Source organism: Pimephales promelas, chromosome 2 (assembly GCF_988280905.1).
Source record: "Pimephales promelas chromosome 2, fPimPro1.hap1.1, whole genome shotgun sequence".
In the NCBI taxonomy this organism is placed as follows: domain Eukaryota; kingdom Metazoa; phylum Chordata; class Actinopteri; order Cypriniformes; family Leuciscidae; genus Pimephales; species Pimephales promelas.
This window is the reverse complement of record NC_142770.1, coordinates 2,645,143-2,663,814: the sequence shown is the minus strand read 5'-3', so window position 1 is coordinate 2,663,814 and position 18,672 is coordinate 2,645,143. Positions and strand designations below refer to the sequence as shown.

Here is an 18,672-nt window from a genome sequence, read left to right as displayed (position 1 = left end):
ATACAACTTATTAGTTTTAGTGCATTTTTACAACACTGTTGCCAGTAATTTACTGTAAAAATGAACTAAAACTCAAGTTAACTAAAAATACAACTTATTAGTTTTAGTGCATTTTTACAACACTGTTGCCAGTAATTTACTGTAAAAAATGCACTGAAACTCAAGTTAACTAAAAAATACAACTTATTAGTTTTAGTGCATTTTTACAACACTGTTGCCAGTAATTTACTGTAAAAATGAACTAAAACTCAAGTTAACTAAAAAATACAACTTATTAGTTTTAGTGCATTTTTACAACACTGTTGCCAGTAATTTACTGTAAAAATGAACTAAAACTCAAGTTAACTAAAAAATACAACTCATTAGTTTTAGTGCATTTTTACAACACTGTTGCCAGTAATTTACTGTAAAAATGAACTAAAACTCAAGTTAACTAAAAAATACAACTTATTAGTTTTAGTGCATTTTTACAACACTGTTGCCAGTAATTTACTGTAAAAATGCACTAAAACTCAAGTTAACTAAAAAATACAACTTATTAGTTTTAGTGCATTTTTACAACACTGTTGCCAGTAATTTACTGTAAAAATGAACTAAAACTCAAGTTAACTAAAAAATACAACTCATTAGTTTTAGTGCATTTTTACAACACTGTTGCCAGTAATTTACTGTAAAAAATGAACTAAAACTCTAGTTAACTAAAAAATACAACTCATTAGTTTTAGTGCATTTTTACAACACTGTTGCCAGTAATTTACTGTAAAAAATGAACTAAAACTCTAGTTAACTAAAAAATACAACTTATTAGTTTTAGTGCATTTTTACAACACTGTTGCCAGTAATTTACTGTAAAAAATGAACTAAAACTCTAGTTAACTAAAAAATACAACTTATTAGTTTTAGTGCATTTTTACAACACTGTTGCCAGTAATTTACTGTAAAAATGAACTAAAACTCAAGTTAACTAAAAAATACAACTCATTAGTTTTAGTGCATTTTTACAACACTGTCGCCAGTAATTTACTGTAAAAATGAACTAAAACTCAAGTTAACTAAAAAATACAACTTATTAATTTTAGTGCATTTTTACAGTATTTTACTGTAAAAAACCTGGTAAGGTCTAACAGTGTGGATCACATGTCATTCTGTCAAATGCCTCACCGCAGCTGATCTGAGATCATTGTTTTGCCTGTTCGGCTGGGCGGCGTGAACTTCAAACCCCCTCCGCCTTTAAGAGCGTGCTTGACGTGACCAATTCATCATCTCTCCCTCATCGCTCCATCATTCACACAGGCAATCCATCAAGACCAGACTCTGAGACAAGGCACGGGAGAACAGAGCCGCTCTGAATGAGACGGTAGCCTAATGCTGTCTGCAGCCGTTGCTCAAGGGAAACACTTGACCTTACCACTTTAAGAGTAGCGTTGTGATTTTAATACGGATGTAGATTATATCTCAATTACAGCTTTGTCCTCTAAACACTGGACTGGATGCACAGGAAAAATGGTTAGATGTTTAGGAAAGAACTTCCCTGCTTTGTTAACAGCTTGACCTTTGCGAGACTTTAATCTAGACTTGCTCATTATAACCATAAGAGCACCGTTTATTCATAGTTTGTAAACACGGACGGCGATCTGGCAACCGAACTCGTTTTCATCACTTGTGGCTATGTTGTTTCTTCATTTCCTGCGTAGAGCCTTCCAGATTTGTGTCTGGATCACTGACAGCATATCAACAATGTACAAACACTTCCTGATGTCTCCAAATCCTCAGGTAGTCCAGAACTCATGGCCACTAATCAGGATCTGATGGTGTGATTTAAATAAGGTACTTAAAGGGTTAGTTCACCCAAAAATGAAAATTCTGTCAGTATTTACTCACCCCTCATGTTGTTCCAACCCCGTAAGACCTTCGTTCATCTTCGGGACACAAATTAAGATATTTCAGATATTAAGATCGCTCCTGCATACAGTCAATAGGCTTCTTGAGGGACTGGCTCTTGCTGTCCTCGAAAAGTCATTAAAGACATCGTTAAAATAGTCCAAGTGACTACAGGGGCTCAATCTTAAGTTTATCAAACGACAAGAACACTTTTGTGCGCAAAAAAACAACAAAAATAACGACTTTATTTCAACTATTCGTTTATTTCTCCCTCTGCGCGAGTCAGGTTACTAGTTTAATAGCGTAAGCTTCTGTTATTGTACGTCACACGCATCACACACACATGACCAGCGTCGGCCAATAGTGAGCCTACGTGTGACGTAGCTCTACGCAATCACACTACGTTAACTGACTTACAGGCTCATGGAGAAGGAAGTGAATAGTTGAAATAAAGTCGTTATTTTTGTTGTTTTTTTGCGCACAAAAGTGTTCTCGTCGTTTGATAAACTTAAGCTTGAGCCCCTGTAGTCACTTGGACTATTTTAACGATGTCTTTAATGACTTTTCGGGGACAGCAGGAGCCAGTCCCTCAAGAAGCCTATGGACTAGTATGCAGGAGCGATCTTAATATCTTAAATATCTTAATTTGTGTTGCGAAGATGAACGAAGGTCTTACGGGGTTGGAACAACATGAGGGGTGAGTAAATACTGACAGAATTTTCATTTTTGGGTGAACTAACCCTTTAACTCTTTGTTGCCCTGGAGATAAAAGGATCAAGATCCTCTCCATCTCGGGTTTTCGTATGAATTTGGTTTAAATCACAGTTAATATGAGCCAACACTTTTAAAATGACCTTCAGGACAAAAGAAAACCTTGGCGTGAAGACAATAATATCTTTATGCACATCTTGCCATGATTCATAACTGAATCACAAACAAATGCATAACGTATCGAGACACAAGGGCCAAGAAAAATGTATTCCAGTCCGACTTTTTCGAATGAAACATGAAAATAAAAAACCTTGGACTCTATTAATCAGTTATGCAAAAAGGGAGGGTCTTTGATTCAATCACTTACTGATTTGTTTAGTAAGTTTGTACTGTACGCCAATTGGTGCTTCCAGTAACTGCTTTTGTGCATAATAGATGCTAAAGTATGTTAGATTAATTCAAAAACACATTCAAAACAAGTTTCATTATGCTTAGCTTTGGGATCATTCTTTCTCTTTTTGTCGAACGAGACTGGCGTTAACTAACAAAATAATAAATTGAACAAAACAGAAACATGCAGCCCCGATAAAGCTTATTGTGACACAATCACGTGTCTACAGGGCTATTTAAGTGGAATATCGTGACATTTTGCAGAAGTGGCCTGTTATCATTGTTTTCTTCTGAAAAGTGATGTGAAACAAATGTCTTACTCATTGTTTATGATATTGCGTCGCCTTTACTACTACGCAAGACAAATGTGCTGCACAGCAGCCTGATTAAATCAGAACAGTTTTGATGCATCATAATACATCTGTGTCATACACACAAAGTTCGAATATATAGCGCGTCTTCTGTTTGTCGCTCTAAAGGTCATACACTGATTTAATGTCAAGCCTGAAGCGTTTTTATATTAAAAGACAGACCATAGACATCATGTCCTACTCTTTGCTCTTTTAGAGTAAATGGCTTCTTTCAGAGCGATAGTGGGAGTTTAATTGCAGCATATTAAACATGTTTTTATTACAGTAACTGCCGAGCCCACACACATACCTCTGACTTGCTGCAATCTGTTTTGATGCTTGGCCAGAGCTATCCTTGCTAAAAAAAAAAAAAAAATTGGTCCTTAGAACATGATTTTGCAAATGTTCCAATTGCATTATGTTCGCTCTTTAAATGTTTGTTTTTTTCTTAAAAATTAAGAGATTGTATCAATTTGCAAACATGGGAACATTACTTTTGAATGTCTGAAACAAGCATGTATTAACGCTTTAAAAATGTTACTTGGAATTCTAACATTCCATGAACGATGTATAAATAACGTTTTGAGAATGTTATACATCGTTCATGGAATTTTAGAATTTCATTCATTGGAATTTTTGAGAACATTTGACCAGGTACTGTTCTGTTATGGTTGCTGGAAGAACATTTATAAGTTCATCACATTAGCCTAAGTTCTGGTCCCCTGTTAGCTGAGGTATTACATTAGATTAAAGATAAAAAAAAAAAAACATTGACGCACAAGAAGTGCATTTATAACTGTTATATTTCAAAAGAGCTTTGGTCGGCCACATCATTGCAGCATCGCAATAAAAAGACAACACATTCAACATGAAACAGGGTCATTAGGTGTATAAGGCCTTATGTATGTTTTTGCATGCACAATTTATACAATTCTGCATATCGTCATTATCTAACCAAACTATAATGGTGAACAAGATATTAGACTCTCGAGAGTTTAGTTTAGCCACATTTGCATTTTCCAAACATTTGGAAACCCATCAAGCACTTTCGAGACAATATCGTATGCACCACTTCACAATATTTTCCCCAGACAGAACATTAACGCTCCTCTGCAAAGCCCTCAGAACAATAACCTAGACAGTTTGCAAGCTGTAAAACACGAGATCTTGTGCTTGACGGAGGAAGGAGAACTATAAAGAGTTCAGGCCAACCTCCTGGACCCGATGAAATTGATCTGCCCTGCTAATGGACGACACACATCTCCCCGGGTTTAAAGAAAGGCTAGACGGGATGTTGGACATGCTCTGTGCGTATGGGTCACTGAGACAAAAGTGGCACTTTCATTTGCAGTCCAAACTCTAAATATCAGATAAAGGGTGCCGTCTCTGCCTCCGTGGCTTTCAGAGAGCCGGAGCGCGTCTGAAACGGGATACGAAGAGATGAGCCACGTGAGTCTCTCCTGAATGCATTAACGCAACTTAATGGAAACCTTGGCTCCTTCAGAACTACTCCGTCCATTAGCTCTGACTGGGCTGCTTTTCCAGACCATCAGAACTCAAGCCAAACTGGACAGCTCTGTTGATGTTAGATGTTATGTTTACGTCCATGTGTTTATTACCCAGAAGAACAAGTGCACATCTATAGGCAACCCATTCACCGCAGTGGCTTGCACACAAGCAGATGTGAAATTTATAGCTGGTCATTACGTAGAAATGGGTTGAAAACAAAAAAAGACTAAAAATAGTCAACATTTTAGTAGTGCGCGCCAGTGTCTCTAGTAAGACCAGAAAGCTTGTTAAGTGCAGAGCGCCCCCTGCTGGAGAGGAAAAGCATCACATACTGTTATGACGTGCCTCCAGTTATCACCATGTACATTCATAACGCTATTATATTGTGTTTTATTACCTTGGCATTAAAAAAAAACCTAGTTATTGCTGCTGTAAGTGTTTCTAATACAGCTGCCGAGGGAGCGACGTGGATTTGACTTCTTTCTCTCTTCTAATCAATCTCTGTTTATTTTCACTACTTTGGAAAGTCGTGGACAATCAAATCCAATCCAAGCCAACTAAATAAGTATTCCTTGACATAATAACGTAGCTAACTAAACTTCATTTTCTAAACTTCATTTTCAGCTGGCATGCTGAAAGTGTTACGTCGTGTGCTGAGTGATGTTAACCTTTAACTTAAGATAGCTAGTGAGAGAAAATGGCACCGCATCAAAGAGTCTAAAAAGGAAAGTTGACAGCGAAAACAGGGGATTTAAAGAAGATTGGAAAGACACATGAGTTCATCCTACCTAGTTTTGTAAATGCAAAGCCGGTGTGTTTTATCTGCAACGACGTGATCCACAGACTATTTTGATACCAATGTCTTTCAGAACATTTCAAATTAAAAGCTCTCAATTCATCTCAAAATAAAACATCGCTGCAAAAACGTTCTCGTTCTCTTTTATTTTGAAGGCAAAATCACTAAAGACTTACGTTTTTGTGAGTAACTGTTGCTGTCATGACAGATCTGTTCCGCTATCAAAACAATCTGGCTAGATATCTGTTGCCGACCCTGCTCTAGAGAATTAATAAATATTAATTGTCGACTGTAGACGGGTAAACGTAGCCCAGGTGCGTTTGGGGAAAACTATCACAATGTAAAGTTGTTCATTTTCCTCCTCCAGGAGGCGCTCAACATCATAGCATATAAAATAAAACACGGAGAGTGAGAAAGCTTTATTGATAAATGCAAGCAGAATACAACAGAAGAAGTGATATCTGTTTGTCTTACAACGAAATATAAACAATAAACCCTTTCAAAATTAAAAAATCCGACATGAAAAAAAAGCCATAGCTTCGTTACTTAATATTAGATAGCCTATGTAAACACCCCTAACCACATCAAAAATGAAAGATTAGATTGTAGAAATAAAAAGGTTTAAGTAATTTTTTTTTTTAAAGTAACAAAACAAGGACATCATATTAACTAGCATGAGCAAAGTCATCTTTGAAAATTTTTTCTATGGTGGAAATGAGCCGCCTATAAATGAACATGGATACTAGCATATCAAGCAATTACAAATAAATGAAGATTAATAAATGATTGAAAGTACATCATGATTTAGGTTTCTGATGTATTAATATGTGCTTGATCTCGTTCAGCTCAAGCGTGCCGAACAAGCCCTCAAAAGTGAAGCCAAAACGTCTCGATCGCCCCCCTGTGACAGGACCCCCGCCTCCCCATGTTATTCAAAGGGACGCGAGACCAACTAAACAATTAAATTTCACTTCACATATCCTTTTTCCAAAGATAGTTTCTGTCATTTACTGTAGTTTCTATCACTTTGATGTAATTTCAAGTGTTCGTTTTGTTTTTAGTTAGTTATGTGATGATAAAAACGGTGCTCTGACATCATGATTGACAGCTGTGATAGACAGGTTCTCTGTGCGAGGTAGTCACTGAAGCACCAGCGGACTTTTTTTAATAATGTTGATTATGTGGTTAGTAGTTGTATTTACCTTATTTTAACGAGGTTCTGCAATCAGCAGACATCATTGGAGAAGAACGAAGCAGACAGAGGACACTTAAAGGATTAGTTCACTTTTGAAAAAACATTTGCTGATAATTTACTCACCCCCATGTCATCCAAGATGTCCATGTCTTTCTTTCCTCAGTGGAAAAGAAATTTAGGTTTTTGATGAAAACATTCCAGGATTTTTCTCCATATAATGGACTTCAATGGGAACCAAACGGTTCAAGGTCGAAAAGACAGTTTGAGATGAAAAGCAGCTTCAAATGTCTTTAAACGACACCAGACGATGAATAAGGGTCTTATCATGCGAAACGATCGGTTATTTCAAAACTTATTGCAAAAATGTAACTTTTCTAAGGACAAATGCTAGCCTTGCTCTATTCTGTGAGGCGCGTTTGTAACGTCACGTAATACGTAATTACGTTCAAAAGGTCACGGGCGACGTAGCCGGAAGTACAGAGTCAGTGTTTACAAGTTGAACGCATAGGTTGAACGTGCAAACTAACTCAAACGCCGTTTACAAAAAAAGGAATTAAAAGGTAAAACAACGATGTCGGACGATTTTGATTCTGTACTTCCGGCTACGTCGCCCGTGACCTTTTGAACGTAATTACGTATTACGTGACGTTACAAACGCGCCTCACAGAATATAGCAAGGCTAGCATTTACGCACCATACGCGCACAATAGGTCACGTGACAAGAACCAACTGAAGCGAAAATGGAGAATGCGGCGCGCCGGGGGTAATCCATCGCCTGGAAGTTGAAGTCTCGCGGGAGCTGCCATCTTGTAGCAGAACTTCACTTCCCATTGACTCCCATTCATTTTGGCGTCACTTTGACAGCGAATAACTTTACGTCTGAGGCGTTTGAAGACCCCATTTGTCCTTTATTTATTTCTAAAGAAACACGACAATGTATAAAATGCTCCATTAACTTGTAGCTTATGTTATGGCCCCGTAGAAGCAGTTTTAGTGCAAGTAGGCTAACGATTGCGTCATGCCCACTCGACTCTCTGTCGCACAGTAGAGAGATTACCGTATGGACAGGAGAAGAAGCTCGCGCGCAATCGGGGAAACGTGGAGGCAAAATGAGAAAATAATTAATCAGAATACCTAGCAAAATTGTCTCCTTCTCCTAGCTCATGGACAGCTCCTACTCACACTCTCCGCCTCTGCATGTTTGGGAAAGGAATGATTCAGATTTCTCATGCCACAGCCACTAGAAGACAGACGGTTTGCTCTCGTCACATCTACGTAGTCAAGCTCTGTTTGAGTCTGCGCATCAGGGACGGAAGTGCTAAAAAAATCGCCAAAAACAGGCTTCAATCGTCTCAATGGAGTTCCAGTGAGATCGCTCTGTCCATTTCTTTTACTGTCTATGGGCGCGCCCAGCGTTTTCTACGCGTTATAGGCGCTATATGTGAATCCGGCCTACACTGCATTTTGATTCAGAGTTTGCATCATCTGAAGTCTTTATAATATGCTGGACCAAAACTGGAGCTGACATACTCTATACTAGTTACCTCAGGATCGGCATCACGAGATAAAACATAGAAGCAAATAGAAAATAATTAGCATAGCTGCTGTTCATAACATTAAGCAAGCATAAACATATAGGAGATGCGCTATATGAATGCTAGGCTAAATAGATGCATCTTTAAACTGAGCCTCGAACAATATCAGGAAGGCTATTTCAGAGTTTAGGAGCCAAATGTGAAAACACTCTCCCTCCTTTAGTGGACTTAAATATTCTAGGTACTATCAAAGCCTAGAGTTTTGTGACCTTAAAGTGCGTGATGGATTGTAAGGCGATAGAAAATGTGTTAGTCGAATCATTTAGGGCCTTATACTTTGTAATTGATACGGAAGGTAATAGTTAACCAGTGAACAGACACTAAAAGTCATATGATCACATTTTCTTGACCTGGTAAGAACTCTAGTAGCTGCACTTTGAACTAATTGTAAATTGTTTATTGAGGATGCAGGACAACCGGCTAGTAATGCATTACAGTAATCTCGAGGTCATGAAAGCACGAACTAACCTTTCTGCATCAGAAACCGATGTTCCAGCGATGTTTCTGAAGTGGAAGAAGGCTGTTTTTGTAACATTTGAAATATGATTTTTTCGAAAGACAAGTTGCTGTCTAAATATAACACCCATGTCTTCAAGTTCAAGCTCATTTAGCACATTTTATAACAGCCAGCGACTGACCAAAGTGCTTTACAGAACTATAAAATTACAGTTTTTTTCAATTGCTTACACACTAAAATTCAAACTTTCCCACTATTAGCAAACCTTACACTCAAGGAGCAAAACACCGGCCTATTTGCACAATTGTAAGCACGTTGTCAGATTCACCCTTTTTGCAAAACATTACAGATAAGGATTGTGAGGTTACTTCCTTGTCATTACAAAACCCCAGTTTGCCATTGACCACACTAATGAACGAATTGGATATATGCACATCCACCAGGTGTGGAAGCACACATGTGCTAATTTGAAAACGCAGCACTCAGGTGTGCTATAAAAGGCAGCAGGTGAGTCTTCAACAAAAAAAGAAGGATCTAGAAGACGAAGAAGAGTGAGAATAAGAGGGGGAGCTCAAAGAGGACATGAAGGAGGTAGAGAAAGAGGCCTAGGTAGAGAATGACTTGAAGAGTTGAGAACCTGAACAAAGAAGACGAGGACCAAATTTGACTCAAGAAATTCGTGCAACACTCTGGTTGATACTGTAACTGAATAGTTACAATATTCTTGTTGCTTTTACATTAGTTTTTCTTCAGAGTCAAGTATGTACTTCATGCAGTAATTGTAATTTGTTTACAGATATTATTTGTTTCATTGATTTCATTTTTGGTTAATTGCTGTAACTGATTATGCTAAGAAATACTGTAAGTATTGAAATAAATACTTGAAATTTTCAGCATCAGTGTTGTGCAGTGCTTTGTAAGTTTATATATTTGTGTACATAAAACTAATCATGAAGAATGTTGTGAGTTTGTTTTCATTTTCATCTTTTTTTCAATTATCCCTTACATAACAATGTCTGGCCAAAAATCTAGCACATGCTAAATAGTTTTTTACAAATGTGTTTTTTTTATTTATCACAGCAGTGTGAAACTGGCTGCAATAGCGTCTGATCATTGAGGATTGTGTTGGTTAAATGAAAACTAATAGCATTTTCACAAATATGTGTATATCCAACCCGATCTCACGACCAAGTCGTACGAATTCGACGAATGATTAAAAAGTGGCTAATTCGTAACAATTCATACGACCTCACTCGTACGAATTAATACGATTTTGCTAAATCGTAAATATTTTACGAATTGGCCAATTCGTATGAATTCGTACGAATGACCTACCCCTGACCCCGCCCCTAAACCTAACCATCACGTGGGTTTAGACAAATCGTACAAATTAGTACGAGTGAGGTCGTACGAATTAGACACTTTTTAATCATGCGTCGAATTCGTACGAATTGGTCGTGAGATAGTGTTGGTATATCTTTTGACTGAAGTGTGTATGTGTTGACAGAAGTGTGTCATTTTGCAAACAATTATGCAAATTTAGTGTGGTGTTTGGATAATTGTCATTATATTTTGAATAAAAAGAACCCTGCTTCTAAAATTGCGTGTAAACAATAAATAAAAAAAAACTGTAAAAGACAATAATACCACCCAGCTAACAAAGTTAGGTTCTGAGAACGTTTTTCTAACGTTCCATTTTGGTTGTGGGAACGTTAATTTAAAATGTTCTAAAAACGTGGAAATGTCCAGTTTGCTTAACGTTGCTGGAACGGTGTCTTAATGTTTGCAGAACGTTGCTGGAACGTTAGCATAATGTTGTTAGAACGTTATCCTAAGGTTAGCATAATGTTGCTGGAACGTTATTATGAGAACGTTTATCAAACACAAATAACGTGATAAAGACGTTCCGATAACGTTGTTCTAAGAACGTTTTTTATCAACGTAATGAGAACGTTCATCAAATACAAATAACGTGATAAAGACGTTCCAAGAACGTTGTTCTAAGAACGTTTTCTCTCAACGTTACAAGAACGTTAATAACGTTATATGAACGTTCCGAAAACAATATTTTAATAACGTTTTGTCCTAACATTTACACAACTTTTAAAGAACGTTAGTGAATGTTCTGGGAACGTTCCCTGTTAGCTGGGATGCATGTGATCATCAAACTCTTTCTTTCGGATTGATTCACATTCTCCAGACGTCAACTTCCTTTAGATCAATGGTGTCATTTTAACGTCAAACTGACCCATTGCATGATTGAGAATTTAAAAATGTCTTAAAGCAAAGCATATTTGTTTATTTCAAAAATAGAATAAATGTTTATTTCAGAATAAATAATGTTGAGATTATTTGAGATTAACAACATTCAGTCTCTCACTCTCTCTTTCCATAGCACTTGATATCAGATTTCACTCTTTGAGGAAGTGGAATATAGAAATGCATTAAAAATCAGTCATCAAAAATCGTGCAGGGCTGGATTCCCCAAAGCCTTCTACCTGCTGTATCCCTTATCGTTAATAGGCCTATGTGTTTTCCGAAACGTATTAAGTATAGGTTTCTGTGAAGTCATTCATACATTCGGAAAGTTGTTCTGAACCTCATCCCTTCACAGCATGTTTTACTCTATACACTTGCAGGTGTTCATTATAATTAATTTACCATTAGGTTCATAAATAATAAGGATAAACAATATTTAAAAAGTATATCATTATCTAACATCTGACTAATTAAAAATGAACCACGATACGTAGAATAGCTAGTAGTATAAAAAAAAAAATGTCAGAACTCGTTTGGCAGTTGCTGAATGTCAACATGAACAATTCTACAAAATGTTGCGAGCTCACGTAGACAGCGACGTTTCCGTAGTAGAAATGCAGCGACGTAAATGTGTTTGGTTATAATAATAACCTACCTGAAAATATGAAACCGAAAATCTCTAAACACGAGACGCGCAGCCGCTCAGTCAGATGATCAGAAACAGACACGATGCAGCAATTGATGAAATCCGGATCATCTTTATTAACCTTACAACTGTACAGAGATGCGAAGAACAATTTCAAAATAATTCTGTTTTTATTAGGCCTACTCTTAAATGGTAAGAGCTTAATCGATTTGTTTGAATAATTTCGGTTTCACTTTATCTAGCCTACGTTCTTTTGAATGTGACATAATAATAATAATAATACATTTTTTTTACATGAAGATGTAATTCATTATATTTTAAATTAATGTTGAACTTTGTGTATAGTAGGGCTTAAGCTACATTTTGAAATGTTATAATTATTATGGTGCACAAATAAGAGCCTACTAATTATAAAATTAAGAAAAAAAAGCTACACAGGCTACCTAGTTACAGATAATACCTGTCATTTGGCATGTAATTTAACAAAGCATAAAAGATAATGTAAGATAAAAAAAGATAATAAATAAGAAAATAGGCTAAAAATTACAAAGATCAAACCCTTTATATATATAAACTAAAATATATAAACTTTGTTTTTTTGTTTGTCGTTCTTGTAACCCCTTCACATATCATAATCGTCAGTATAATCTTTAATAAGCAGTATGGAAAATGCTTATCATCAGTGTTTAGGCTACTTATTGAAAATAATAAGAGCAGTTTAACCATCATATGAAAAATTAAATTACATTAAATTTAACGTGTTTTTTTTTTTTAAATATGAAGTGTATTTATTTATATAGGCTATATAAAAAAATAAACTCCCATGTTCTGGGAATATTATTTTATGATATGATCTATAAATATGACAAACTATTTTAAAACGGTTTGTGTTTGTCCCCCAGATGCATTTGGTGCCAAGACACACAAAGTGGCAGAGGGAAAACAGGTTACTCTGTCTACTGGTGAGACTGAAATACAGGGAGAGGATAACATACTGTGGACGTTTGGAGATGAGCGCATGCTTTTAGCTAAAATCCATTTAGATGATGACATCTTCGAAACATATGACAGTGATGATGGGAGATTTAAAGGCAGACTGGACCTGGAAAGGTCTACTGGATCTCTCATTATCCAAAACACCAGATCCTCACACTCTGGAGTTTATTATATGAAGATTACCAAAAACACTGCAACCGTATACAAGAACTTCATTGTCATTGTTGGCGATGGCGGTGAGTAAATTTGTGTTAATTAACACTTTTGAAGTACCAAGAAACTGTATACCAGGTTTACTGGGGAGTCTGGTTTTATTTACTATTATAGAGCATTTCATTGTCCTCTCCAAATAATCCAAATGTACATATTTTCTTAAAGACAGCATCTTTTCAATAAAATGTGGAATTACTATGGTTGAACTAAACCCTTAAAAAACTAAACCCATGGTTTAACTAAACCGATAACGTTCTTATCCTAGGGCGTCACATCGTGACGCTTCTGAAATTTCGTCTAAATCTAACGGACATGGCACCCTTTAGTAAGGAAGCGTGTTTCCGCCACAGAATGAAAAATAAAAAAGGTAATTGCGACTTTTTATCTCACAATTCTGACTTTTTTTTCACAATTTCACATTTTTTCTCACAATTGCGAGTTTACATGTCACAATTCTGACTTTTTTTCTCAGCATTGCGAGATATGAAGTCAAAATTGCGTGATATAAAGTCAGAATTGTGAGATATAAAGTCAGAATTGCGAGATATAGTCAAAATTGCGTGATATAAAGTCGCAATTGCGTGTTATAAAGCAATTAAATTATGTTACAATTCTGACTTTACAACATGCAATTGTGAGCTAAAAAGTTGCATTTATTTATTTATTTATTTTTTATTCAGTGGCGGAAACAAGCTTCCATACTTTAGCATCAATATAACACGCACAGAGCTTTGTTCGGTTATGGTACTGTAGGTTTAGTTCTGGGGTAGGTTTGGAGTTACACCACTAAGAGGCGCCATCTGGCCTATATATATCTGCGTCTAATATTGACACTAGAGGTCTTCACAGTGCACCCGAGACCCGACTGTATTTTAAATGATCAGCCGGGTCCGGGTCGGGTCCGAATCTATTACTTCGGGTCCCGGGTCTGTTTAAAATTGTGTGTAATAATACCAATGCATTCTCATCCTTTAACGTCATATAGGACGCTATATGACAAAACGGCGAAATACTACTTACATGGCACCCGTTATCGTTAATATAACACGCGCTGAGAACGGGCGGGTAACGTGCGATCGGAGTGCAATCTCAAGCGCAAACAGGAAATCCCAACTTCGAAAGAAAAACACGCAAAAAGTAAATGAACGAACAAATAAACTGTATAAAATATTTAAATGCTGTTGCTAATGTTCGTAAAGCACATCGAGAAGTTTTAGCTAACCTGTTTTCTTGAAAATAAAATAATGAAAAAAAAGTCTCTTTTATCGGCTGTGCAGATCAAGCATTCGTTTGGGCGACGAGACATGTTACAGTATACTGACTGACCGTATCTCTACCACCCACATACAGCTTTATCTCTGCCTTTACCAACATGGTTTCTGTTTCTGTTCTGTTAGTTGTGTTTCGTTTTAGTGTATGTCGTTCATTTACTGGAAAACATATGAACGAGTTCCAGGAACTGGGAAGACTTCCTGCAGTACAAACACACATAGTTACACTGATTTAATCAGGAACCATTTATTGTTATTATTAAACGATAGTTCACCCGAAAACGAAGATTAGCCTGTGATTTACTCTCTCAATTCATCCTCTGACATTCTTCTTTCTGATGTACAAACGCGTTCATCAGTATGCTGGGCATCAAATTTAAAGGGTTAGGCTTTCGCCGTATCGATGCATACGGCCGTCTGCTGAAAGTTATTTTAGTCAATATAGTTTTAAATATAATTATTTTTATTACACAAATGCCTCACTCCACTTCAGCAGGCCTTTATTAACCCCCACAGAGCCATGTAGACCACTTTTATGATGGATAGATGCACTTTTATGATGGACAGATGCACTTTTATGATGGATAGATGCACTTTTATGATGGACAGATGCACTTTTATGATGGATAGATGCACTTTTATGATGGATAGATGCACTTTTATGATGGATAGATGCACTTTTATGATGGATAGATGCACTTTTATGATGGACAGATGCACTTTTATGATGGATAGATGCACTTTTATGATGGACAGATGCACTTTTATGATCAATAGATGCACTTTTATGATGGACAGATGCACTTTTATGATGGATAGATGCACTTTTATGATGGACAGATGCACTTTTATGATGGACAGATGCACTTTTATGATGGACAGATGCACTTTTATGATGGATAGATACACTTTTATGATGGATAGATGCACTTTTATGATGATAGATGCACTTTTATGATGGACAGATGCACTTTTATGATGGATAGATACACTTTTATGATGGATAGATGCACTTTTATGATGGACAGATGCACTTTTATGATGGATAGATGCACTTTTATGATGGATAGATGCACTTTTATGATGGATAGATGCACTTTTATGATGGACAGATGCACTTTTATGATGGATAGATGCACTTTTATGATGGATAGATGCACTTTTATGATGGACAGATGCACTTTTATGATGGATAGATACACTTTTATGATGGATAGATGCACTTTTATGATGGACAGATGCACTTTTATGATGGATAGATGCACTTTTATGATGGATAGATGCACTTTTGCACTTTTATGATGGACAGATGCACTTTTATGATGGACAGATGCACTTTTATGATGGACAGATGCACTTTTATGATACACTTTTATGATGGACAGATGCACTTTTATGATGGATAGATACACTTTTATGATGGATAGATGCACTTTTATGATGGATAGATACACTTTTATGATGGACAGATGCACTTTTATGATGGACAGATGCACTTTTATGATGGATAGATACACTTTTATGATGGATAGATGCACTTTTGCACTTTTATGATGGACAGATGCACTTTTATGATGGACAGATGCACTTTTATGATGGATAGATGCACTTTTATGATGGATAGATACACTTTTATGATGGACAGATGCACTTTTATGATGGACAGATGCACTTTTATGATGGATAGATACACTTTTATGATGGATAGATGCACTTTTGCACTTTTATGATGGACAGATGCACTTTTATGATGGACAGATGCACTTTTATGATGGATAGATACACTTTTATGATGGATAGATGCACTTTTATGATGGATAGATGCACTTTTATGATGGATATATACACTTTTATGATGGATAGATGCACTTTTATGATGGATAGATGCACTTTTATGATGGACAGATGCACTTTTATGATGGATAGATGCACTTTTATGATGGATAGATGCACTTTTATGATGGATAGATGCACTTTTATGATGGACAGATGAACTTTTATGATGGATAGATGCACTTTTATGATGGACAGATGCACTTTTATGATGGACAGATGCACTTTTATCATGGATAGATGCACTTTTATGATGAACAGATGCACTTTTATGATGGACAGATGCACTTTTATGATGGATAGATACACTTTTATGATGGATAGATGCACTTTTATGATGGACAGATGCACTTTTATGATGGACAGATGCACTTTTATCATGGATAGATGCACTTTTATGATGAACAGATGCACTTTTATGATGGACAGATGCACTTTTATGATGGATAGATGCACTTTTATCATGGATAGATGCACTTTTATGATGGATAGATGCACTTTTATGATGGACAGATGAACTTTTATGATGGATAGATACACTTTTATGATGGATAGATGCACTTTTATCATGGATAGATGCACTTTTATGATGGATAGATACACTTTTATGATGGATATATACACTTTTATGATGGATAGATGCACTTTTATCATGGACAGATGCACTTTTATGATGGACAGATGCACTTTTATGATGGACAGATGCACTTTTATCATGGATAGATGCACTTTTATGATGAACAGATGCACTTTTATGATGGACAGATGCACTTTTATGATGGATAGATACACTTTTATGATGGATAGATGCACTTTTATGATGGACAGATGCACTTTTATGATGGACAGATGCACTTTTATCATGGATAGATGCACTTTTATGATGAACAGATGCACTTTTATGATGGACAGATGCACTTTTATGATGGATAGATGCACTTTTATCATGGATAGATGCACTTTTATGATGGATAGATGCACTTTTATGATGGACAGATGAACTTTTATGATGGATAGATACACTTTTATGATGGATAGATGCACTTTTATCATGGATAGATGCACTTTTATGATGGATAGATACACTTTTATGATGGATATATACACTTTTATGATGGATAGATGCACTTTTATCATGGACAGATGCACTTTTATGATGGACAGATGCACTTTTATGATGGACAGATGCACTTTTATCATGGATGGATGGACTTTGATGGACTTCCAAAAAAAGATACCCATTCACTGTTTTTATAAAGCTTGGAAGAGCAAGGACATGTTTTAACATAACTCTGATTGTATTTGTCTGAAAGAAGAATGTCATACACACCTAAGATGACTTCAGGGCGAGTAAATCATGGGCAAAATTTTATTTTGGTGCGAACCATCCCTTTAACATTATCTTTGGTTATTATAATTACACATTCCTCAGTTGAAACAGTGAAGATCTGTGGTAAATTTCTGCATGGGCAGGTGCAAAAGTAGAATCAAGAGCTTTAAAGCCTTGGCATCCATAAGTTCTTGACCAAACAAGCCTTCAATCTCAAATAAAGTGCTCCTGAAAAACAATGGCAAACAGCAGACAGAATCATTTTAAGGGACTCGAGGTGTAATGATGCTCGAGTGATTTTCAGAGAGGTTTAGTTGAGCTTCTTTGCAGGGCTGATTAAAAAGACTAGACACACTGCATTGTTATATTGTACTGTACACGCATTTGAATTGTATGACTGTCATTTTATGGTTTAAATTTTTCTTTTAATCAAATTAAGTACATATTTCGGAGTATGCCATTTTTTTTTTCAGAAAAGAAAAAGAAAAAAATATGGGAATCCCTTCCTCTTCATGATATAGTAGACACTGGTAAGTTAATATTAGGATTTGCATTAATACACATTTTTATTCCTTTCAATCTGATCTATCAGCAATTCTTCTGTATACTTTAAAGTATTTTGTTCACACTGTTTTTGTTCATTCTTTTCTCTTTTTCTTTATAGTTTCGTCCTTCCTGTTTGCGGGTCTGGTTGGACTCGTAATCCTGACATGTGGTTTTTGGTGTATGAATTGACTAACTAAAAATTTCTATTTTTATTTATCTTGAGACAAGTTTGTTGTTGAAAGAAAATTATTTGTTCATACATATATATTTTGTTATAATCAAGTGAGATTCTTGTATTTTAATGTCTTTTAAGTGTCCAAGGGCTACTATCTTTGACCAATCAATTCACAGCTTCAGTAAAACCACAACAGTGGAAACAGAAACTCTTTTAAAAGACTTTGGTCTCGTTTTGAAAACTTTAATCCTAAAACCGTATTCTGGACATTAATCTTGTATTTGGGTCAAAAATGGGCACCCATAGAAATGAATGGGAAAAACTGTAATTTAGAGCATTGTAAAATAAGCCACAATAAGACACCAGGTGACAGGAAAGTCACTTCCTCTTTAGGGTTTAGCTCTAAGAACATATTGGAATGATATTTTAATGTAGTTAAAAAAATAAAACATAAAAATAAGCATAATTTACATAAAAATATGGTACTTTTTAATTAAATAAGTAAAAAAAAAAAAAAAA

At 35.9% G+C, this 18,672-nt stretch overlaps 1 protein-coding gene across 1 annotated transcript; it reads left to right on the top strand.

Annotated features, from left to right (window-relative positions):
* Window positions 1-11,802: 11,802 nt before the first annotated feature.
* Window positions 11,803-18,672, top strand: LOC148995701 (CD48 antigen-like). Its single transcript, XM_089121662.1, has 4 exons — window positions 11,803-11,981; window positions 12,692-13,021; window positions 17,906-17,962; window positions 18,097-18,672. The coding sequence occupies exons 1-4, from the start codon at window positions 11,873-11,875 to the stop codon at window positions 18,165-18,167; spliced, it is 567 nt and encodes a 188-aa protein (XP_088977788.1). The 5' UTR covers window positions 11,803-11,872; the 3' UTR covers window positions 18,168-18,672.